This window comes from Schistosoma mansoni, chromosome 1 (assembly GCF_000237925.1).
Source record: "Schistosoma mansoni strain Puerto Rico chromosome 1, complete genome".
NCBI classification, from domain to species: domain Eukaryota; kingdom Metazoa; phylum Platyhelminthes; class Trematoda; order Strigeidida; family Schistosomatidae; genus Schistosoma; species Schistosoma mansoni.
Window position 1 is genome coordinate 21,830,717 of NC_031495.1, and position 25,323 is coordinate 21,856,039.

The following is a 25,323-nucleotide window of genomic DNA, read 5'->3' on the forward strand; positions in this document are numbered from 1 at the left end:
TTCTGGATGTAACTAATCATTCATTAGTCTGTAAATATCTGTACATATACATTGAACTTTTTATTTTTTAATAATGGGATGGTGCTTATTTGTTTTCATTTTACTTGAGAACATGTGCATAACTTTTAGGGTGGGATTAAGCATGAGATTATGGATTGATTTAGCATGACGTTCGTTTATTGCCTAATAATTCCAAACATAGATTAGTTTAGTACGGTATTTGTCTAAGCTAAGGTTGTTTAAATTTAACTAATCATCAGTAAGAAGTCCGTATATAAATGAATACCTTGAGATATCAATTTGGAAATCTAGTATTTGGATATGAAAAAGAAACTTAGTCCCTGTCTTCGTTATCCCTCATTTGAGTGAATTCATATTTCTCCTGTGTCTGTTTTACTGCGTAAACAACTAACTTGATGCTAGAACACACTATATAGTCTGCAGGTCGCGTCTAGTAAGAGTACTAGTGTTTTGAACAAGAACATCAGTGGGGACAATCGAATCGAATCTGAGAACCAAACAGCAAATGTTCAATTAGTAAAATACCAATCAAGTGTTTCAAACTTGACTGTTCCTTTGTGAATGTCAATCAGTTGTCTCAAACTTCACTGTTCCTTCATTTACGTACCAAGCACTTTCTGTTCCCATTCTTTCTTTCTCGATCTTCTCGGTGTTCTTCTGCCAGACATTCTGTTCTTGACTCGCGACATATACTGCTTATGTCGATATAAGTAGCACATACCACACTAGTAGTATAAGATGATTTCGTTTAATTATAGATGAAAACAGGTTTTAACTGTAATCAATTAATTAGTAAATGACCTTCATGCACTGAACTTTCGATTTCCGTAAACGTCATTCAGTCATCTACAAAGTCGGACCAGGCACATATATACATCGGTCCAAGTTGCCATACCCCATTAGTACAACAAGATAAACACCAAATTAATAGAACCAGTTACTTTAATAGTGGTAATATATAGAAAAAGATTGCAAATAAGGATATAATACAAGAAGAAATAATTAGTTCGTAGAAAAAAAGGCATAAGGTAATTTTAACGAAAGACAAATAATGTATACACCTACGCCACTGTGATCGATTCTCAGCCATGTCACCCAGAATCTCCAACCATTGGTTATGATTGTCGCGTGGACCCCAACCGAGTAGTCTCCATATACCAACATGGCTCAGACCGGAAATTAGTGACTGATGCCATGTTTTGGTTTGGTCGTATCAACTGATTTACCATCATTCCGGCTTTTCATCACGTGATTTATCCACCAGTCGGAATACTTGTTTAATCTTAACACTGTACCAAGTCAATGACGTTCGACCAGTATGAGCAGTCTAAAGTCCTTATTGGTCCCTTGTCCGCCTAGCCCTTCCAATTGAGTCCAAAAACACCAATTGCAGCTTCTGCTATGCGAATCATTTATTTCAAGCATATTCGGTTTATATACCAAACAGACCGCATCACACCATAAAGTAGAAAATAATATTTGTACAACATCAAGACAAATGTGTCTGTGAACATGGGAAACAGTAATCAATTAACTGAGTATAATTTAGTAATAGTAATTCGTATAATAATAATTCATAGGTCAAAATGAAGCTTATAATAAGATGAATATATATAGATTAAATCTAATCACTGAATAGTTATACAATAAGAATAAATATAGAATCATAGTCCATTAATAGATCCCGAAAGTTACCTGTACTTATGTCTTCACAAGGACACAACAAGTTCGCCATAAGCTCTGATCCTACTAGTAGTGTTCGAGTAGAGAGCCTTCATAAGGTTTATGTACTTCTGAGTTACTCCTTTCAATGACAGACACTGCCATAGAACTTCTCGCTGTACAGAGTCAAATGCTGCCTTTAAGTCAAGAAAGACTATCACTGTCTGACTCCGATGAGCATGCCTGTGATTTAGAATCTGACGTGTGGTGAATATATGGTCGATGCAGTCACGACCAGGTCAGAAACCAGCAGGATTTTGTCATGTTTGCAGTTCACCAGTTTTTGTCTAGCGTCCGCAAATTATTGAGGTTATTATTTTGGATGCTATGTTAGTCAAACTAATCCCTCTATGGTTATCACAGGATGATTTTGACCCCTTATATATTGGGATAATCAGTGATTGAGACCAGTCAGATAGAATTACGTCCAACTCCCAGATTTTAGCTAAAATATTAGTCAACCTAGTCGCTAAAACTAAACCACTATCCTTAAAGACCTCTGGAGTTAAACCATCTGCTCTTTTTCGTTTCAGATTACTATAGCTCTTTGAACTTTAATCAAAGTCGGATGGGGGGCCTATCTCAAAGTTTATTCGGGCTGTTTGGAAGTAGTGGGCAGCTGTAGAGTAACTGGACCGCTCCTTGAAGTGTTCTGCCTATCGTTCAAAACATCTGGACTGAGAGTAGATCAGAGTTTAAACATATACTCAAGAACGAGCGACAATCTTCTATCGAGCCTATCCAACGATGGCTGGCGGCAATACGATCCATTAGAGTTCATGTTTAATTTGGTGCAAGGGGTCGCCATGTTAGACTATGTCTCTTCTCTTAGGATTAAAACTTGCTAAAAATAAACGATCGCCTGAGCACAGTCGCAGGAGACGATCACCAGTATTTGTTTGCTGAGCCCGGATACTAAAATACCCACCTAAATGTCTTTCTGTTTGGTTTAAGCTACCTACTTGAGCATTAAAGTCACATGCAACGAGTACTATGTCTGAGCATTTAGCTTTTTGAAGAAGTTCAGAGAGCTTTCTGTAAAAGTCATCTTTCACTTCATACAGGTTGCAGTCAGTGGGAATGTAAGCAGGAATAACGAAAAGGCAACGACGTGTGTCCTTATCCTTTCGAGTGAATAAACACACTAGAATCCTGTATGCGTGTTTCAGAGGCACAGCATACATCAATGTTACGTAATTCTAGGGTCTTAGCCAAGGTGGTCTGCTGGCTGATTTGACATAGCGTACGTACATTGAAGGCTCCAATGTGTAGTTTGGGGCGAGGTTTCAGTAGACCTGGGACAGTATTCCACGCACTAGAATCGTTGGTCGTGGTGACACTTGAGGGGGAAGTTTAGAGTTGATAGACGAGGTAGGAGGAATAATAGGAATGGAAGGGGGAAATTGACTATGTATATAGCGGTCTTGAGTGTTGTGAGAGTTATGAGGGTGGTTACCACTTCCCGGTTGCCCATAACGTGGAAGCATTTTATCTAGAGGTACCTGAAAAGGAAATTGGGTTAAAAGTGTTCTTAGTGACCTGAGAGCATGACCGCAGTGCCCAAGGAACAACTGCTTGAGACCGGTCACACACGACCTTTGTGTGTGTAATTTTTATGTTAGCTCCGTACTTGTTGGGACCGGAGACGGAAATCAGTAGGATAAATCGAGGTGTGCGCTTTTAGTGTCAACCTTTTTAAACCCCACCCTTCCCTGTGAGAAGGCAGCATCGCTGTAATGCTGTCTGTCTGAAGGAAACACCTTACTGTTGTCACACCTCTGTACAGTGAGCAGTAGGACTTCGCCTTCGGACCTTGGGTTCGCTGATTTTAGACTTACCATTATTAAACCGACCTGTCTGGCATAAAAGGACCTTGAGGAACGATTGTTCCAGTCGTCATAGCCGAGCCTGACCACCATATCAAGGTAGCAGCCAAAGTCGAGTTTCGTAAAAGCACTCATTCGTTACTAATACATTATGGCTTAATATATCTCTTGACCTCTGCACTTTTCCAAATAAAACCTATCACGTCCTAATGTTCTGTGGTAGAAACTGTATGGTACATGGTCACGAGTAAGCTTTCCGATAGAAAAAGAAAACACTATTCGAGGTCAGAAAAGCGTTTTTTAAAAGCCTTGTTAAATTAGGAAATATTCTTCTTTACAACCTGTCCTAGATTTTCTCAAGGATTTTGACGAGTTTAATTAATACAAGAAATATCTTTTAAAAAAAGACGTACATTTACCTGTCTTTTATGTGTAGCAAAAATTTCGCCAATTACATTTGTGAGTACTTCATGTTGAATATCATACCACTGTGATTCAGAAAAAATAAGACTCAAAATAACGATTACTTCTCCATGGTTTAATTACATTCTGTAGCTTAAACCTTGTTTGATTTTCTTAATTTTGGGCTTAAATTAATTTTATTGGCTAGTCAAAATAAATGATGAAGTACTTAAACTATAACTTAACCATTTCAGTCAGCAACACATTGTTTCATCATATAAATAGTACAGGAGTCCTCTCCTCGTCATTCTAAACGACAATAATCCGTTTCTTTATGCCTTCTCCCGAAAAAAAACCCCTCGAACCACTAAGTAGTAAAAGTCAACTTTTAGAAGATATCTGGATAAATCTTAGTCAAGGTTTGGGCAAATTGATTAGTCCTAACCAAGTTTTATACATAACTGATGGGAGCATGTCGGTCTCCAGAGCTAATTATTCTCCTGAAATAAGCAAATTAATAAGTTTTTTCAACAGACGAATCACGAATTTTCCTTTTACACAATAATGAATACACATCGAAAATCCGCAATTATGGTATCTAGACTGTCTTAATTCCTCTGGAAATATATATCCAGTAAGATTAATTTTGCTCACCACAGGATCTACAAAACGATCTGTCCCTTAAAAACTGAACGTATAAAACTTTGGCTCTAGAAGTATATCGAAGTACACTTATTTTCTCGCTCATGTGAATTACAAAAATTAGTTTGGTTTCAGAAGATTCACTAGTAGTTGTTAACCAATAGATAACATTAGTTCCCTAAGATGTTAGCAATCAAAGCACAGAATGAATAATTCTTTATCTGTAAAAACAACCACTTACAACAAGATAGGTTGCACTTTTTTCCTTTGAGGTTGCCAAAACAGTAATCAGCTCTCTTAAAACATTATTTTTGGTTAAGGTTTTGTTAATTCAATACTAAACTGAGCTGTTGATAACTTACTTAAGCATGTTAACTCTCATAGGGCATATGCCTTCAACCACGGATCTTCAAGCATTTCTGTCCTGCGCGTTCCGTTCCAGTTGGTGACAAGTGATACAATTTTGGTGTCTCCCAACGATTCTAAATATAATATGTTTTAGCCTGCCTCTTCCCCTTGAGGATCTCAAGTTAGGGCTTGATCTTTAATAAAGGTTGATGGATCTTTCTGGAGTGAACGAAATTTTTCTCAGTTGCCTCTATTTCCGAATTTAGTACTTCGGTTGGTATTCAAGCTAGTCTCGCTGCTACGTTATTACTCATTTGCTTGATAGTTTTGAATATAAATCTGCTAATCTCTCATCATTTATTCGTTCCCAGTCGTTTATGTTGCTTCTCGATGCGTTCGTGCCGAATGTTGTCCATCACGACCTTAGCGTTTAAAACTTCCATTAGTATGATCATGTCTTTTCTTGGGACTTTCTCTAGGGAGGACTGGAAACACTTATCAAATTGGTCTTTGCTCTTTTCGGTGCTACTATTGGTGGATGCGTCGCACTGGACGATATTCATTGTAATCCTTTCTTCCTTTGTTTAAAGGTTCATGGGTGATCCTAGAGTATTGAGTTTCCGTTCCGATAAGTACTTCGTAGACAACGTCACTCCAAATCCTCGTTCGTTTGGGGATACTTTCTCCTTCATGACTAGAATACAACATCTCTCCTGATGTTAGTATTTTCTGTGGGGTTTGTGTCCTACGCGTTTCACTTATTACAACCAGAACCAGGTTGTATCTTCATATTCCTACAAACAGTTGAATTGCCTTCCCGTTCTCCTTCATTCTTCGGACATTTCATATCTCTGTGTTCACTGTTTCCCTTGTTGTCAGAAGGAGCTTCGAACTTATGATTTACGGAAACTCCTGGCTTTGACCATAAGGTGTCATAACTCTTTTATTTACTCTGACCAGAGATTTTGTAGGATCGTTTTACACTAGACGGGGTTAGTCAACAAATCCTAAACCCAGTTAATTTACCCTGGCTTGGGACCAATAATAACCACAGATATGATTCAGGAAGAGACATTTACAAGTGCTGTTCATTAATTCTAAAATTAGATCTTTTTTAAAGTTAAAAATGTTCACTAAATCAAACTCCGCATTTGTAATTACTGTCTGCTCTCAGAAATACGAGTTACTTGTCTCATGCTCTTAAGTTTTATTTTTCTTTCTAGAGTCGCATGTTAACTAAAAATACACCCAAAGTTGACATAGTAATTGTTCCTAATATTGATCACCTATCACGTTTAAAACTTGTACTGATATACTACTTTTTTGTAATCATTTTTACCGTTCTCACTGAGAATCTCAAGCAATACTATTTAGCTTACCACTGCCTTGAAATAATATCAACAAATAGTCTAGCGTATAGACGAAATTTCAATAAAGTAAACAGCTAAGATATCGATAAGTATAGTAGATTCATGCAATAACGAGATTTTATTGAGTTACAGCTGAACTAGTATGGATGGTAAACAAGACAGAGTGGACGATACTATTTAATTGGTAGTCAATAGCTAATATACATTTGAGACTACGTTTTGGAAATATCCAAGTCACATATTATTAGAAAAGTAGGTAATATATTCTCTCCCAAAAATTATGTTTGATTCACTTACTAGTCTATGAGTTTCCGTTTCCAATTATTTTTAACGGTGTATTAGTACACATTAAATAGTCAAGGTGAGTGTAATTAAAGCATTTAATTAATATTTACTATTAAATAAGGTTTAAAACAATAAATGACTTATTAAATGATTATAATAAACAATAAAAGGCATTCAAAATCTTCCATTTATCTTTCAACATTCATTTAAAAGTATTATATTATGAAGAGCTTATCAAAATAATTGTTTTTACTTGGCATTTATTCTGTTTTCTTTTATTTAAGAAATGAAACATTTTTAAATGTCATGACTACGTGAACAATAAATTCCTATTCATTGTTTCTTTTCTTTTTTTAATACTATTCATGATATTAAGAATAACACTACTAATAGTAATAAATTCATGTGGATAAAACTACTAATTACATGGTTACATCTAAAATCTAATTGGTTCACATTTTTTATTTGTTTGCTTTAATAGTAATTTTTGAGCTATTTCTATGCATAATCTTCATGTAGATCCATTTCATTTGGTGATAGAGAAAGGAAACGTCTTCAGAATATATTTTTTTCTCTCGTACCATGTTGATGATATTTATTTTGATTACATCAAGTAAGTTGTTTCATAATGTTTCAATGTTTTGTTAAAAATTGTTTCATTCCTACTTATTATTAAATGTAAACTAGCAACGATCAAAACATAATAAACGATTTGTAGAGGTGATTTCAAATAGAAAGCTAAAGCCTGAAATTTGTAATCCAAAAAGAGTCGAGTTAATCTATGACTACCATGATGATATTATTATTTATGACTTTGCTTTATCTCTAATTTTTATTACTGTGTAGTTGTTTCCTCCTAATTTGGGCCTTTTCAACAATACACAGCAATGTAACAGCTGTTTAGTGCTCAGTGGTTTACAATGTTTTTTTCAGCTGAAGTCAGTCAGTGACAAAATTGCTTTCAAACTGAACCATCTGTACCGACGATTATACCAAACAATACACGCTTTAGCCCATGAACTTTAGAAGTGAATTATGATAAGAATATTATAAAAATTTCTAATGTTTAATTTCCATGTTTGACATGTTTTGAACTTATTCAAAGATTGAAGTGATATAGAATATTTTATGTCATTTAACTTTTTTTATTTTACCTTAAGTATACGCCATCCCGTTAGATTTTCCTTGTTATGATGATACATGGTTTTATTCAAACGAAACCGGGAAATGTTATAAACCGATAATGGGAGCACAGAAATTACCATTTTCGAATGCTTCACAAGCATGCAAAACATACTTACAAAATATTTCAAAAGTTTCAATAAATTTAGTAAAACTTTCTGATGAAAATGAAGCTGATGCATTTGTGAAATTGTTATCTGAAAACGCTTTTAAAGAAACAATTTGGATTGGAGCTAATCGTAGTGGTAAGATATTTTCAAATGTATTTATTTATTTTCCATTAGTTTGATTAGGATTTCTAAAGTTGAAAACAATCATAAGCTGAAACAGTATGAAATTTTTGGTCATTCTACATGAACTATGTGGTTTTGAAACTTCTGTTCATATAATCATGACGGTCGTCAACATCAGTATAATTCTTTATAAATCAAATCAGTCTAATATCTGAAAACGTCAAACTAGCTTCACACAACACCGTTTCAAGTCAGTTCCTATATTCTGGTGATTACTTTATTCAATGAGATAATAAGACTATTAACTTCTGAATTTTATCGTAGAAATGCTTTTACCACGAATGAATACAAACTGATTGATTGGGTACAGAAACCTGAAGAGTGTCTTTCATACACTTAATACTATAGGCTTTACACTGACTTAAAATTATACTGAGCAGTAGCTTCATAGCTTTCCTTAAGTGCCTCACATTATTTGGTGCATTTTATTCTACTTTCTGTTAAACTTTTTCATCATCATACAAAATTCCAAATGAACATGGATTGACTATTGGTGGACATTGTAACCATAGTTTTAAGTACCACCTAAAAAATGTACTACATTGAAGAGTATATTGGCATTTCAAATATTCGGATTTTTCTACAACAATTATCACTGCGCAGCATTTGTATTGCAATCTACATCAGTTCTCTAACAGTCTATTAATGACCATCACTGAAAATAAGATTTGTAAAAGTACTTAACTAGTGTATAAATAAAGGATATAGTACTCTATCAGTTAACTTGAGAGATTCAAGTGGTGGATATAGCTTATTTTTATTTATTTATTAATACATTCGTCTATCGAAATTACTAAGACAAAACCCACTAAAAATCGACTAATCGTTTGAAGTCTTATAAATTTATACTGGATAATGTAGGATACTATTAGGATAAACTAGTATTAGTTCAGTGAATGCATTGGTCTTTAGTGACTAACTACTGTGTTCTTATGTCGACTGTTTGGTCAAAAGACTCGATAATGGTTGTACTAAACGTCAACTGAACAGGATTGTTTTAAACTCATATTTTAGATGCGAAGCAACCATTTATTTGGTATATGGATGGTAGTACAGCTCTTTTCAGCTACACTGATTGGTCTCAAGGAGCACAACCAGGAAATTGTATTGGCTTCTCATATACAACTCAACCAATATCTGGAACTGATAAGTGGACTATAATCAAAACGATCGATAATAAACCATGTGATATTATGCGTTCATTCATTTGTGAACATAAAGGTTTGTCAGGATACAGTGATTTATTATAATATAATTTCAGTATAAATATAGAAATTGAATTCTTAGCTTTAATTATTATAAGTAAATTTTCATAATACAGTATTAATTCGAACCATTTTGGTGGGGTTTTGTTCTCCGAACTGGACGGTTTGATCGTAGGGCTTTCATGGTTCTTCTGAACAACAACTAAAGGTAGAAATGAAGTGTTCAAAAGTGTGTCGAGTAGAAAAATGTTGACATCTTGGATAGAGGGATTTCTAAAAACACCAGAGAATTTATAAAAGCTTGGCACTCATGTTAATCAGCCATCAATAAACACATTGAAATCGATCCAATCTATCAAATAATCAGAAAAATCGTAGACAAATATAGGATCAAGAATCAAATCAATAGGAGATACAGTCAAACTAAAGAAGTAAACAATGACAGGCTAAAGTTAAATAATAGCCTATCAAGATCGACGTCTACAGGACAAGCTGTGAGTCATGCGTGGAGAAATTCGAATACTCTACATTTACCTGCAGTTCATGCTGATGATGTTGCTCAGAAGAACTATGAAAGCTCCGCAACCAAGCCATCAAGCTCAAAAAAAACTCCATCAAGATGTTTTTAAATTTAGTCAATCGATGGTATGACTCTGACCAAATATTATCACTGAGTTATTATGTTACCCTATGCCACAAATCACAGCTTCCTCTTGGAGTTTAAGGCAATCCAACCTGAAGATACCTGTCAATTAGTACTAGATTATTACTTGATTAAATAGCCTTGAAAAGATCAATTGAAAGGTAACATTTATCACAAACTATCTCCTATGAGACCTCTTATCGGAGCCTTGTTTAAATTATAATCCCCTTCTAATTCATGAAAGTCCATTACGAAAATTCTCCTTAAATTAAACGAACTCCTATACATCTCTAATTGTTCAATAGATGTCTTCCTAATACAGAATCTCCTTTTATACTTCTATATTTTTATTTTAAAAAATCAATTTGTTTTAGTTCCACTTTGTACAAATCCACCAGGAGGCTTTAATTCAACGACAATGATTTTAAAACCATCTATCATGGCTCCAGGATCTATTGTACAAGTACAATGTGCACCTGGTACAATAAAAGATCCTGTTACATCTGGTAACAGATTATCCGGTTTTGAAGTAGATTTAAGCTTATCAGAAAATTCATATAAATGCACAGGGAAACGATTTAATGATAACCCAAATCCTGAAGATCCTTTAAAGTTTCAACCACAACTATTCTATTCAGGATATTTACTATCAACATGTTCATGTAAGTGTTTCAGTCTATATAGGTTAATTATATTGTTTTGTAAAATAATTTTTATATTTATGTATAAACAAAATCATCATAGGTGCTATTATTTAAATGATTAGTTTTGGTGTGGCTGTGTTTGTTTACAATCTGAAATACTGTTCAAAATAAATGTTGAGCAGTTTTTTTAAATCCTACTCATTATATTGTTATCTATATAGTATAATACGTTATTCTGGATTGGCATCCGAAGTGGAGAAAAAAAGTTAGATCATGTTACTAAGCCAATATCCATTTATATTTAAATATTGATTGTTCTCTCATATCAATAATAGGTGGCAAGAAATTGTATACTTTCAAGTGAGAATCTTTTAAACGATACAGTATAGTTTTAGGATGTGTAATTCATTTAGATAAACATTGAATAAAGCTGGAGTAGATTTTAATTAAATTTACCTATTTCCTATAGTTTTAATAAGTATTATTTTGTCTTATCATCACCATCTCATAAGGGGTAATCCATTTTCCTCATTTTCACTGAACTTTATCATAGATATTCTTCCAAAGATAACGCTCTCATCGTTTAATTTTTCAGTTTATCTCCTACCAAGAAATTCATCAGTTGGCTTAGAATAGACTGATAACAGTTGCTTGAAGGAGACTCTGACAAAATGCAGAATCTCCTGACCTCCTTGAGTAAAATACCAAGCAATTTTGGGATGCGCTCCTCTTCATCTGAATGATATACGATTGGTCTGCATCAACTTGTGGACTGAGATTTTAAAAAAATTTGTTTACCTTATCGTCCCCTTCATCTATCTTGGAAGTCCTATCACTCCTGTTAACTTGGTGTCTGATGAAGTCTTTGACATAGATTTAGAAAGGTCGACTGACGTCTATCAAATTATTTTGCTTGATCACGCATGCCTTCAAATCGTTTTCCTTGCGCGTTTAGAACAACAAATGATAAATGCTGAAGTTAGACGTAGGGTTCTAAGCAAAGATTGGAAATCAGTTATCAAGATAGTGAATCTTCATTGACTAAGGCGGTTGAAAATGTATTACGTATACTCATCCACCGCCTACTTTTACGCACGATGATGAATAATGAAGGATTAATTTGGTAGAATGTTAAGGGTGGCCTAACCTAAGACACGATTTCAGTCTATGAAACAAGTGAGTGTTGAACTACAGCACATAAACTACCTGGTCGTGATCCACATGATTATCGTAACCAATGGTTAGAGAAAATCGAACTACATAGCTCAGAATCGATTACATTGGTGTAGATAGATTCATTCTTTGTCTTACGTTAGATCTTGAATTTCAAAATTACATCACCTTTTTTTTACTCCACGACTTCGTTTTTATTTTCGAATCATATTATCTATTTCTAACTTTTTTGCTACTTCTGATAATGTTACCAATTTCACTACATTTGGATTTTTCTTTACAATTTCATCTCTCTATGTTAATAGAGTGTGACAGCTTTTACCGTTATACACAGCTGCCAAGTTCTACGTTGCAAATGACTTAATAAATGACTATCATTATCTGCATAACTGTTAACGTATATAATAGCCATTGAATGATTTTCAGTATTCTTTCTAGCAGTGGACTAAATACATGTACTTTATCACCAATTTCATAATTTGTTTAACTCAGTAAGCATAACATAGAAAGATATAGCCTTCAAGGTATACTATATGGTTTATAAATTCTCTAATTGAGTTGTAGTTTCCATCGCAACAACTTTTAAGGGTAGAATAAAATTTTAGAGAATTTGATTTCCTACATTTGTACATTTCTCATGTGTCATTATACGATTAAGTTACTTTTAAAATGCACTGCTAAGTGTGTGTACCTGTACTAAATCTTATTTAAGTCTGACTAACCTGTAATGGACATAAGAATAGTCGCGAAATATCTTATAAAGATTTAGAAATGAAACCAGGTAGTATTTCTAGCCGTTTCTCGATTTACTAGCGACAATATTTTGTTTCAATACATTTATTTTATACTAGTTTTATCTCTAGCCTTTATTCAATAGGTCTCAATCCTTATTTACCAAGGAAAATAGTATTCTCTAGAATGATTACTATTTCATTTGATTTTATTTTCAACTAGGAATTTCTGTTCATTAATCTTTAATTTTATTCTTAAAAGGTATATCATTTTTTAAGAGAATATTTAAAATTGTAGTAACTTCCGATTTCTAATAGATAGTTACAGTAGTTTTCATTTCCTATAACTTCAAATGAGTGAGACATGAACCAGCACTATATGACTAGCCGAAACTACTGTAATTATTACATTTTAAAGAGGAAAAACTCAACAAAATGTTCATTCACTTACTGTGGGATTACCGAACAGTGTAAACTTTCTATTTCATTTACTATCCAAGCATAGTTAGTGAAATGGAAAGCTGATAGCGGTTTAGTGCCAAGTGCATTTGTAAAACAACTTTTGTTCTATTGAAATATCAAGTGAATATTTAAACTAAAAGAAAATTTATCATTTGGATAGATTGTTGATCTCGGTAAACTGTAAGCTACTTGCTAAATATTCTCCTTATAAGTCTTAATTACTAATCTTGTTACGAAATTCCCACTTAATTTAGAATAATTCTATTAACCTAAGAATAAGCTGGAGAACTGTTCAATAAAATCCTGATATGTAAAAGGTGACGTGGTCAGTTATCTACAGTCTCCAAGATTCCCTACATTTGTGATAAGAAAATTTAACTGAAAGAAGTCAAATTACAGTCCCATGTCGTAGATTTGTTACTACTATTCAGAACTTATTGATTACCTGTCCTCTCTTATCTTTTGTCTTTCCGGTTTACTCTTCTCCGTCTCCTAGTTCATATTGTTGATCTGGATTTTTATTTTGTTTTCTCCATACAATGAGATGGTGAGAACACCTCACTGTTACACCCCACAATATAACTGTCATGCTGTATCCACCCAAACACTCAATTATCCTCTTTTATAATAAGACGGACAATTACAACATATTTTTCATTTTGAATGATACAATAAATTTTTTTTTTAAATTAACTATCTTACAAATTTATATTACTTCACAAGTAAAAAGAATCCTGTAAAACAAGTGAAATTACTATTTTGTTTTGTTAAAACAGAACACCAGACAAAATATTCATAGTACTAATTAAATATAACGAAATTCTTGCCCTGTAGATGTGAAATGTCCACTTTTTCCAGAATTAATGGAAAATATAGAAAATAAACCCCAAGTTCCAGTTGGTTCAGATAGTCTTATTTATGATTATGGACAAAATATTACATTACAATGCAGTCGAGGTTATGTGAGCTTTCAAAATCCTAATAGTACATTAGCAACAATGGTCTGTGCTCACGCTAGTACAACGTTTAATCTGGGTTTATGGGACCCGGAAAATTATCAGGCTTGTATAGGTAGGTAAACGTTAGGTTTTGGAAATATTTGTATATTCCATCTATATGTTTTTTGTTAAGTAGGCGTAAAATTTCGATATTAAAAAAATGTAGTTATGAATGAGGTTTATATTTTAGGTAAAACTAAATCATTATATCGATCTAGTCAGAAAACAGTTTGAAATTAGAGTTAATTCAAAAGGCCACCATCGACTACTTTTTATTCACATTAGAGTTTAGTTAATTATTTATCTGCTACGGTAAAGCCGAAAACTAGCTGGAAATCAGGTATTATAATGCATACTCAGGAAAATTACATTTTACAAGTATATGACCACAGCTTAAGTTTTATCTTAACTAATATGAGCATATCTATATAACAGTTATTTATCAACTTAAGCTGTGTGCAAACTTTGTTACTTGTACAGTTTATTGACAGACTAACTTAGTGGGGTTTCAATATACACAAGATCTGAATATAATTTTGGCAGTAACTAATAAAATTAGTGAAGCATAATATTACAATTCAATTTGTGCTTTGAAAAATGATATTTATTTTTCACTATGAATATGTTATGAAAATCCATCCTAGTACATTAAAGAGATCATTATTTTGTTCGCAATCAAATATTGTTGCGGTGATCCAGAAAACTTCTCGCAAAAGACACGAAAGGCTCAGGAAACGCTTAGACGCATTTTATCCAATCAGCGTTCACTGGACGTTTTGCCAGAAACATCACGAAAGTGAAAAGTCACGTGTAGAGTTTGTGAATGGCTGATTACTCTACTGTCACTATGTTTAGTAACATTCCAGAATTTGTCAGAAGAACCCAAGGACTTTTAAAATACTATAAAAACCTTATATTTTCTGCACATGAATGAACCTTTGGAGTAAAGTGCTTCTCGCATATTTTGCGCCTTTTCTCTGGTATTCAAGTTACTGTATAGTTTTAGCTTGAGGATTCAGAGAATAGCTTATTAACCGAGTACAGCGTTCTATTAACAAGACTTATCAAATATACACGTTTATCTCTAGATTCTGTGGTAGACATTATAAACAAATTATACCTTCATTCATAGCTGAAAAACAACTCGTTTTCAGACATACAATGTTCAATACAGTCAGATTTAAGCTCAATTAATATGCAATCTTTCAAGTAATATAAATTGCTGAATGTTAAGGTAGGCTGCATGTAGTATTGGCTAATTTTAAATAATCAAAATAGACTTGTAAACTTAGCTTTTGGATATCTGATGGAGTTAAATGTACCTCAAAGTTGAGACAAACGCTTTTTTCAAATGACAGTTGTTTAAGGGGCTTTATGTCAACTGTTTTCAATCATTCACCATTATCAACAGTACAGTGCACAAATCGGATAGTGTATCTTAACGACTTTATTCTAAAGTAGTCGATTAAAATACTGCATTATTTAGGATCACATATTTTGATAATTGTTAATTCTTTTTTAAACATTCTCATACTTATTCCGGTCGTACACTGGTTTATAATTGCAATCCGAGTAGTTTATTGATAAAGTGCTTAAATGAAATGGATTCGAATCTTTACCGTTCGATCAATTTTCCAAGGCCTCAGAGACGTTTTGATTATCAGTACCAAGAAGCAGTAGACAGTACTTTAATACTTCCTCTCGGTAACATCCCTTAATTTAGATAACAAACAAGTTTTAAGGAAGCATATTGGTGTTCTGAGATTTCTTCAAAGATGATACTCAACCCATGAAGTGAATAAAGCAATTTGTCAAACTTTAACACTAAACAAATCAATCGCACATTATTCAGGATTTAAATTGTTTTTGATGTGTGAGCGAGAAAGATAATAATTAGTTGTTTGTTTAGTCAGACTAATAGATATTCTGACAGGTACTCTATGAATTATATATTCTCTTACTCTTATTATTAATGTGATTGCTGTTGGTTTTTGGTGTGGAAATATACTAACGTTCTAGTCAGGCTAATCATGTGTTCTTGATCTGAGTTGTGTCGGTGTTCTTTAAAATAGATACTGGGAGGGTATCTAGTGTAGATATTCGTCTAAGGCAAATTAGCATCGCATCCATGTAGATGAGGAAAACCGAGCGTCATAACAGTTCTATTTTCCCATTTACTTAAATCGAGTGTGATGAGGTTTAGGCAGGCACTCTAAATATATTTTATTTTAATGAATTAACTTTTAATAAAATTTAGTCTACACAAAAGATTTCCAAAAGTAGTTTACAAAATTAGTATCTTAATACTAATAAAATTATTTTCGAGTGAAAATAATTATGAAATGAAGTGAGTTTCATTTCATTTTGCATGCTTGAACATAACAACATACATATCAACTAATATAGATAAACGAAAGCTTTTATAAATTGTGTTTTCATATCACTTAAACAAAACCCATCTTAACTATTGAAAAAGGAAAATTTAATATAAATCCTCTCCATGTTTATACAACCTCAATTAATAGATAAACGTATTAAACAATAAAGATCATGAAGCAATAAGATATAAGTAACATGCTCAAATTGTTATGATTAAAGTAAACAACATGATGAATGAGTTTGTTGTTTTTTTTCATGTTACACAAAATTACTATTGTAAAATATTTCATAGTTGAAAGCGTGAGTCAATTGAAGCTAGACCACCATGGAAAACCTGGAAGCATTGGACGGCCGTTTCGTCCTATTATGGAACTCCTCAGTAGTGCGCATCCACGATCCTGCACTCGCGAGATTCGAACCCAGAACCTACCAGTCTCGAGCCAGAGCCCCTAACCGATAGACCACTGAGCTGGCATCCAACGGTGTTAATGTCTACCTTCAACTGATCCACGAAGTTGAGCAACCGTTTACCAATTGTCGTCAGCGAGTTCCTATCTCACAACAGACGTGGTTTGAACTCCACTAGTCACTGCTTCTCACTAGAACTCCTTGATGTACTTCTCGAAGTCAGTCACTAGTGAGCATATGATTATATTAATTATCAGATGGGGTTTTGTGGAGATTTAGTATTTTCACTGCTGATGAGTCCCATAATAGAACGAAACGGCCGTCCAGTGCTTCCAGGTTTTCCATAGTGGTCTAGCTTTAATTGACTCACGCTTTCAACTATGAAAATACTTAATCTCCACAAAACCCCATCTGATAATTAGTAAAATATTTCGTTTCTCTGTAAAAATCAGTGCGTATGTGGATGACTTAAAACATACGGAATACTGTAGGTTTACTTTTTTCTAACTTTACCAAAGTTTATCAAGGTACCCAATTGTATGAAAATAATTAATTATGCAGTACGTATTAACAAAAATATTTGATTGAATGTTATTTAAGATCGACAACAAATCTTCTGATGTTTTATAATAAAATAATATTTCTTTCAAAGTTAATATGATTTATACTAGAGTATAGAATATCTATTGTACCTCTTCGTTTCTAGAACTATAAAAATCTCTGCCATGATTCCATGCAAAAGATAGTGAAGGTAGTTGAAACGTAGTAGTTAATCATTAGTCTGAAAATCTCTGATTCATATTTTATCTTGACCATAATAATTCTTAGTGAGCAGTCATTTTTGATCCAGTTTTTTTCCGAAATGACTAGATTTTAGTTTACTTCTGATTTTACTATTATTGATCACCAATAATATTCAGTTGGAATCTGATGAGTAATATTGCAGTTTGAATGATGATGGTTCGGCGATCTAGAGATTGAGCCGTCACCGCGAAATCTAAAGGTCCTGGGTTCAATCCTTCTCAGCGTCGTGGATGCGCACTGTTAAAGAGTTCAACATTAAGATGAAACGGCTGTATAATGCTGTCTAGTTTTCATTGTTTGCCTAAGATTAGTGAGCGATATAGACAAAAAAATTCGATAATCTTTACAAACCACTTATATCAAAAGAAATTTGATACATTGAGGACTTAAATTTCAGTGAATCAAATGTTCAGATGAAAATCAAGAAGTACAGTGCGGTTATTTGAGAAGTGATACATATTCACTATGTTTAATGTCTCTGATGTTCTTTATGTATACTACTACCACACTATTATACTGCACAATTTGAAAAATAATTTGTAGGAGTAAAGTTCCATCACCGCTTAGCCACTATTTATCGGCTGAATGACATAAAATTCTAAACTTTATGAGGCTCCTTCAATTATTACTGCAATCGAACCTTTAACAACTGATAACCTATAATAAAATATTAAAACTTATTCAGATGATAAGTGGGTAAGCACCATAGTATCTTAGATCTTTCTAGTTACTTATAACTAGTGACAGGTGCAGACACCTCGAAAAACCATCAACTACAACATTTTCAATTCAAAACAGTGACTATAAATTCCTTCCAAATATCCCTCTGAATAAACATGACATCAGTAAATTTAATGCTTCCTATTGTTTTTTTGAATGATCTCCAGCTTGTTTGCTTTTTATTTGGTCGCTCATACTAATAAATGTGGAAGATACCTTCAAGTTCATTTTATTTTAATTTTTACATGCATAAGTAGTATCTATACTACATAGTCGGTGGATTGTTGAGGATATTTTCATGTATTCTGATCTCTTCTTAAATAAATAATTTCAACTTATTATACTTCTTTCCCGCTTGTAAAAAGCATGAATGTTAGAATAACACTTTACCTTTGGAAGATTTTAAATAGTTTTCTGAAGTCTCATTTTGTTTAAAACATTTTGTGAAGTTAATATAATATCTGAGTCTGAAAACTTGTTGTTATAAATGTTACTTCCAACATAGTTGCAACTATTCAATTTCCCCTATAATTCACTGAATTATTAGGTTTCGAATTCAGCCTTTTAACAAAACTATCCTCGTTTCGTGGAAAGTTAAGCTGTCGATTTATAAAACAACTGCTGAATAAAATTCACCGATTTCTTACAGGTTGTACAGATAAAAAACCATTTGCCAAATTCATTGGTAAAACTGGATTTGCATTTAAAAAATTTCTATGAAGAAACAACTATTCAAACTAATTAATGTTAAATTGAATGGGAAATAATGTGGTGATTTTTTATTGGCCTCAAGTCTCTTATTGCAAAATATGTATCTTTAAATATGATATAAACGGTCATCTCTAATTTCATTTGTATTGGTTATTCGAATTCTCCCATCGACTTTTAGGACTGCGATTGATCAATCTCTTACTGACATCCTGTGCATCCTGTGCAGGTCGCCTCTATATTGTCACTCAATCACAAGCATTGGAAGCAGAGATGCACGGTACAAAGTTCGAGTCCTGGAGTGAACAACTCTAGGATGCAGGTACATTCAGCTGACGAGTCCCAAATGAGACAAAGCGCGCGTCGTGGATTCCACTCTTAATCCCTATACATCTCTGCTTCCAGTGGTCATTTCTAAATCTTGTAAATTCATATATTTAGCTTGAAATTGTTAGATGGAAATAAATAATGAATATTAAAGTCTAAGTATATATTATTATACCGCTTCTAAAATATGTTAATTTGGAAGTACTAAGTAATTATGCTAATTTTAGAAGAGTTTATGAAATCTAGAGATTAGTTTTATTTTGTGATTCATTTGTGGACTTCTGTAAAAAGAGCTTCCGTTACAATATTTTGTGTTGATGAACACTTCCGTTTTATTTCTAATTTTTTCATAAAATAATGTTTTTTTCCTTATTCAGTTCTGACTCTCACTCGTAAACTAACTAAAATCAGTTGACTTTGCTGAATATGTTGAAATAAGTTGTAAAAATGGGATTACGCTAATAAAAAAGGAAACTGCAAATGAACTAGAGGTGATACCGGTTTCCGAATACTTCCGAAAAACTTGTTGTAAAGCATTCCTTTATGCAAGCTACAATGGCTGCTACTGTACATGAACAAAAGCTTACATCTTCACACAAACCAAGAGAATGCCTTTCCGAAATAAAATTTTCTAAATTAATTATCACAGTCTAGCGACACAGTCATCCCAGTCTACCAGTAAGGATTTGTTTTATACATTTGTTGATATTCGTAAATAAATTCTGATCAGTTTATGTCGGCTTGTTTTCATCCCAGAATCCAAGGTAAGCGTTTTATCACATTCCAGACTCGTCAACTTGCCATACCTAGATAGTCTGCTCAGGATGAACGTTTACAAATAAAGTCTTACTAGTTGTGGTACTGAATATTAAAACGGGAAAATAAAAACTCCTACAAAATAAATTCGTACCCGTTTCATAGGCTAGTTGTTATTTGTACGCAGCGGCTCAACGGACGACGAGTTGGTATTTGAAGCGAAATTTACAGGGTTTCAGTCTCGGTGTGAACACCAACACACAGAAGTAAATTTAGTTGACGGGACCAATAAAAGACGAAATACCTTTTCTGAATTGCACTGCTAGCCACTGCTCATTTATGCCAAATTTTTTCCTCAGGTTGATAAACTCATTAAACAAAGAAATCTAAACAAAATTCTATCATCAAATATTTACATTGTTTATAGCTGTGCGTTGTAATGAAACGGAATTGGATAACACTATTCCTAAAAACGCAAAGTTAGTTACTGCACGCAATCGTATCACGGAACAAGTATTTGGCCTACATCAGGTTAATCAATTCTATTCATATGGAAATGTGATTTCTATCAGATGTAATCCTGGATATTTGTTTAATGATCGTACCACAGAAAAACAGGTATCTTGTGAATTAGTGCCTGGTTCAAATACAGAGGGAGAATATCGTGGTTATTCTGGTACAATACTACCATTACCAGCAGAATGTCAAGGTGAGTTAGGTAAATTCTTGTGTTATGTCAAAGTAGTGAGAAATCACTCATTTGTACATTTTATACTTATTTACTTTCGAGAAACTTCACGGAAAACTACTGCTCCTAAATCTAATTGTCAATGTCTGATGTAGAGTAAACCTAATACATTACTTTTCAAATAACAAATATACATGTAGATTATTCAAGGATGTAAATGGAATGAATGATTGATACGCTTTTGCTTGATGACAAGTTATTTTATCAGAAAAACAAGAAACCTCAGTCACATACAATCTAACGTTTGGAATTATTAGCACTGCACTTAAGATTCGATGGATAAAATTACTTTAAATACAAAAACAATTTGACAGATGTATGAAATCTAGAAAATAATAGGTAGTTGGTGTACTTTACATTTAATCTGTCATTTCTGTTCTTAAATAACTTGGTAATTAGTCAAGGAAGGTTATCTTTCTAAAAATTTCGTGCATGTGATCTGCTTCATAAATTTAAACAATTTTCAAACTATCAGAAGGGGTTTTGTGGAGATTTAAGTAATTTCATAGTTGAATTCATGAGTCATTTGAAACTAGACCACCATGGAAAACCTGGAAGCACTGGGCGGCCGTTTCGTTCTATTATGGGACTCCTCAACAAAGAGCATTCACGATTCCGCCCCGCGAGATTCGAACTTAAGACCTATCGGTCTCGCGCATGAACGCTTAACCTCTAGACCACTGGGCCGAAAAAAGCTTGACACAACGAGGAACATAGAAGTGTCCCATTTGTAACATGATACTAAATTTTATGAACAAAAGAAAGCTATGTGACTAGAAAAATGAGAACATTAAAAAAGATCTCCCCGAAAGCAACATGACGTTTTTACAAGATCCAAGGGAAGTCTACAGCCGGATCCCAACTAACTTCTTTAATAGTCTAAAAAAATCTACAGCAATGTTTTGAAAACACTTGTAATCAAATTTCTGTAACTTTGTACCCTCTATTGATAGACAAAAACAGTTCTTCTCATTGAACTTTTTAGAGAGATGCATTTGCTGACCATTGAGGGGGAAAGTGCCCTTGGGAAATACTCGAACAGTAGGAAAATACGGACAGGTGCTTTAAAACGAACACCAGCTATTTACACATCCATACTAGTTGTAGCTGGTTTTAACATGGCTTATTTCAGTTGCAGAGATATGACGCCACTTAGCAGTAGACGAGAACATACTAGTTGTATTAGTCAAAAATATTTTATAATCCATAATAATTTTCAATAGATCATTCCTACTATCCACTCTATGGTTAAAGACTTCTCACTGACAACCAAGAATAGTACCTCAATCCTTTCGATAGCGTTTTAAGGTTTGGAAATTCACTGTTTCTCTTTTCCGTTACTACTTCTTTCTAGATTATACTTCAGGGGCACATGAACGAATATTTATATTGATTCAGTCAATCAATATTGTTTTAGCTGTATTAGTTAACTCAACACAGACACCAACAAGAGTGAGCACTTATCCCATGGGCTTTTTAAATGAAACAGTTGAAAGTGTTATTTTTAATTGTTATGAACGGTTCTGAAGTATACGCATTATTCAAAGCGTTCAAGATAAAAGTTTCGGAAGGCAATAATTTAGCAATTGCAGATTTTAAATGAGTCAAAACTTTCAGAAGATAAGAAGCTAAAGGGAAAGAAATTAAGTTAGGAACACGCACAAATCTCATTCGACATAATTAAAGATGAGAAAGGCAAAATACAGTAAAATTACTTTGCGTTTATTAGCTAAAAATTGTAACTATTTTATTTACTTTTTGTTCAGATTGCCAAGACTTTTGTAAGAGTCTAGACTAAACCAGACGGCTTCCTAAATGACTATCACTGGTCTTTTGACCTAAATTTTGAATTCACGAGATAGTGATGAGACGTGAAAAGATGGATTACGATAGTAACAAGCAAATAAAATGGGTTTTAGTCCAGGTTTATTTATTCCCCTTTTGTGTTGCTAACGTGTTCACCTCATCGGCTGAAAAATAGAAGTTTGTTTTTTTTCTATCAAATTTGTGTTAAAACTCTATTTACATGAACTCACTAATCACGAATTTTCAAAACTGTTCAACATGCTTACATATGATAATTTTGCAAGATGTAAATGTATATAATGTGTATCCATTAGTTTCCTGATGGTGATTATCCTGGTGAAGTAAAGTGAAGATCATATTGGTTTCTATGACTAACCAACCCCCATTGTACTTTATTTATTTTTTCTAGATACTAGCATCGATAGTCTGATTTCCAAAATTATATGTTCATTTTTAAATTTTAGAGGCAACTTGTTTATATGAACAAGCCGTAATACAACCGGATTATAACATGGAACCATATTTCATTGTCATGAAAAGTAACATAGACGTGATGAATTTAACGAAACACAGTGGGGTCCCATATCCACGTGGAACAGTGATTCGATACTTTTGCAAAAATGGATATGAAAGTATTTATCAAAATTCAGGATTAAATATCACATGCGGTAATTACGGCCAGTGGACTCCACAACTAATTGGTTGTATTGGTAATCAAACATTTTTTTGGTTATTTTGTTTTTAAAATTTCCCTCTGTAGATCCAATAGGCTTTTACATTAATAATTAACAGTATGGTTGTATTTTTTCAAGCAGACGAAAATGTGAGTGATTCACTGTTTACCAGTAATAGTATATTTTACTAACTACTAATCAAAAAAACGTTGCTTGCAGTCGATAATTAGTTTGAGAGGTATATACCAAGGAATTGTAGCTATCAGTAACAAACCACAATTTTCTTCCTGCTTATGGAACAAAGATCATATAAAATGCAGAGGGAAGTAAGTTGCTCTTGGGCGTTTTATTTTATCCATAAAACGTTTTCATAAACTAATCGTATACAGGAAAACTCGGTGGCCTTTCGAAACACATTGATGACTTTATGCCATTCACTGACTTAACCCTTATTTGTTTTATGGATATCTGATGATAAAATAGCCTGTCAATCTCAAATATTCACCTGTAATAAGAATGTATCACTTAGAAAAGCATCAATTCATCAGTTTGGAAATTCTTTTCTCAGTCATTATTCCTTTGCATTACAGTACTTTATACTTACTATCAGAGCAATTAAAACTATTCTTTGATTGTTCAGCAAATGAGGGAAAACAACAGAGATAAATAAGTGTATGAGTAATGATGTATACAAAAAAAGAGTTCAACTTCATGATAAGAAAGTTAAGAATGTATTTCAGGAACAACTAGAGCAGCAGTTAGTCAACAGTGAAAGTGATGTCCACCCTGAGGTAGCTCAGCATGATATTCGAAAAGTTGTGGAAACAGCAGTGATATCTACTACTAACTTGAACCAAAAGGTTGAGAAAAACTAATGGACCCTAACGGCGTCTGCGGTACTGATTGATGCCCGTAGACTTGTCACGCCTGGCTCAGAACACCATGTGGAGCGGAGGAAGCTTAAAAGTAGGCTGATAAAAAGCATACGTAATGATCATGAGCAGTGGTGAGTAGCGAAAACAGTAGAAGAGATGGAAAACGCAGCAGTCAAACGTAACATAAGACAACTGTCCAAGCTTCTCGAGGAAACGGGTATTAAAAATATGGCTATTAGTGAAACTATCTCGGAAAAAGACGGGACTATTACTCACTTCCAATCCATGAGATTTAAGCGAAGGGCAAAACACCTTATGGAATAATTCAACTGGCCTTCAACCACACTCCAGTTACCCACTATCTCCAGTCAACCTGAATGGCGAATTGATACAAGTCTTCCAACTCTTAGTGAGGTTGTGAAGGCCGTAAGCAATGTAAAGGGAGGGAGAGCAGTAGAGTCTGATGAACTAAATCCCGGGATTTTTAGGGATGGTGGTTCAGTTTTAGCAGTTAAATTAACTGAGATTTTAGTTAAAATCTGATAACCAAGTATAATCCTGTCTAACTTAAGCTCGTAGAAAGCAAATATGAAAATAGGTAGTCTATTACGAGATTTAATGACGAAGCTGTAGAGGTCAATCATTCCTACGGTTAGCTGGAAAGAAAAATCTAATAATAATATTTACTGTTATTTCAATCATCCATTCTATTAATCTAATAAAACGTTTTTTTTCTAAAATCCACTTTTTATAGCAAGAATTGAGAAAGTCTCTGTAGGTCTTACTGGACGACTCTATACTGAACCGAAAGAAGCTGAATCTGCATCAAAATTATCTTCAATTATGTTCGTTATGGTTTTTATATTTTTGGGGATAATTTTATTGTTAGATTTAGTTACTATTGGTAGAGATTTCAGACAAATTCGGGAAAACATTAGATTACAAAGAAGAAGATTGAAACATTCAAGAAATAAAAGCAAAGTTGGTTGAGAAGAAAGTCCTTAGTGAACCATCGTATTACGGCCAATAATTGTTTATTTTTTGGCTCATTAAGAGATAAAATACATTCGATATTACCACTATTATCAAGTTACTGTTATTAAATTACAAACGTTTGTCCTTTATCAGTTTTCACTTCAACACTTTCATTGATAGATAATTTATTAATGTT

The 25,323-nt window shown here is 33.5% G+C and overlaps 3 protein-coding genes across 3 annotated transcripts in view; 2 read left to right on the top strand and 1 right to left on the bottom strand.

The window, feature by feature from the left end:
- Window positions 1–7,859: 7,859 nt before the first annotated feature.
- On the top strand, window positions 7,860–9,341 carry Smp_012660 (hypothetical protein; the record flags this gene model as incomplete). Its single annotated transcript, XM_018793650.1, has 2 exons — window positions 7,860–8,043; window positions 9,106–9,341. The coding sequence occupies 2 exons, from the start codon at window positions 7,860–7,862 to the stop codon at window positions 9,339–9,341; spliced, it is 420 nt and encodes a 139-aa protein (XP_018648141.1).
- The window catches only part of Smp_012670.1 (hypothetical protein), a gene marked incomplete at its 5' end in the record, with an annotated part of 28,754 nt that continues 12,747 nt past the window's right edge, over window positions 9,317–25,323 (bottom strand). Inside the window, one exon of the mRNA XM_018793651.1 lies at window positions 9,317–9,648. Coding sequence (XP_018648142.1) covers window positions 9,610–9,648 — 39 coding nt within the window. The 3' untranslated portion in view covers window positions 9,317–9,609. The remainder of the gene's footprint in view (window positions 9,649–25,323) is intronic.
- Smp_012680 (hypothetical protein) lies at window positions 13,813–25,142 on the top strand (the record flags this gene model as incomplete). The annotated part of the gene is made up of 4 exons (XM_018793652.1): window positions 13,813–14,020; window positions 20,477–20,758; window positions 23,068–23,271; window positions 24,907–25,142. The coding sequence occupies 4 exons, from the start codon at window positions 13,813–13,815 to the stop codon at window positions 25,140–25,142; spliced, it is 930 nt and encodes a 309-aa protein (XP_018648143.1).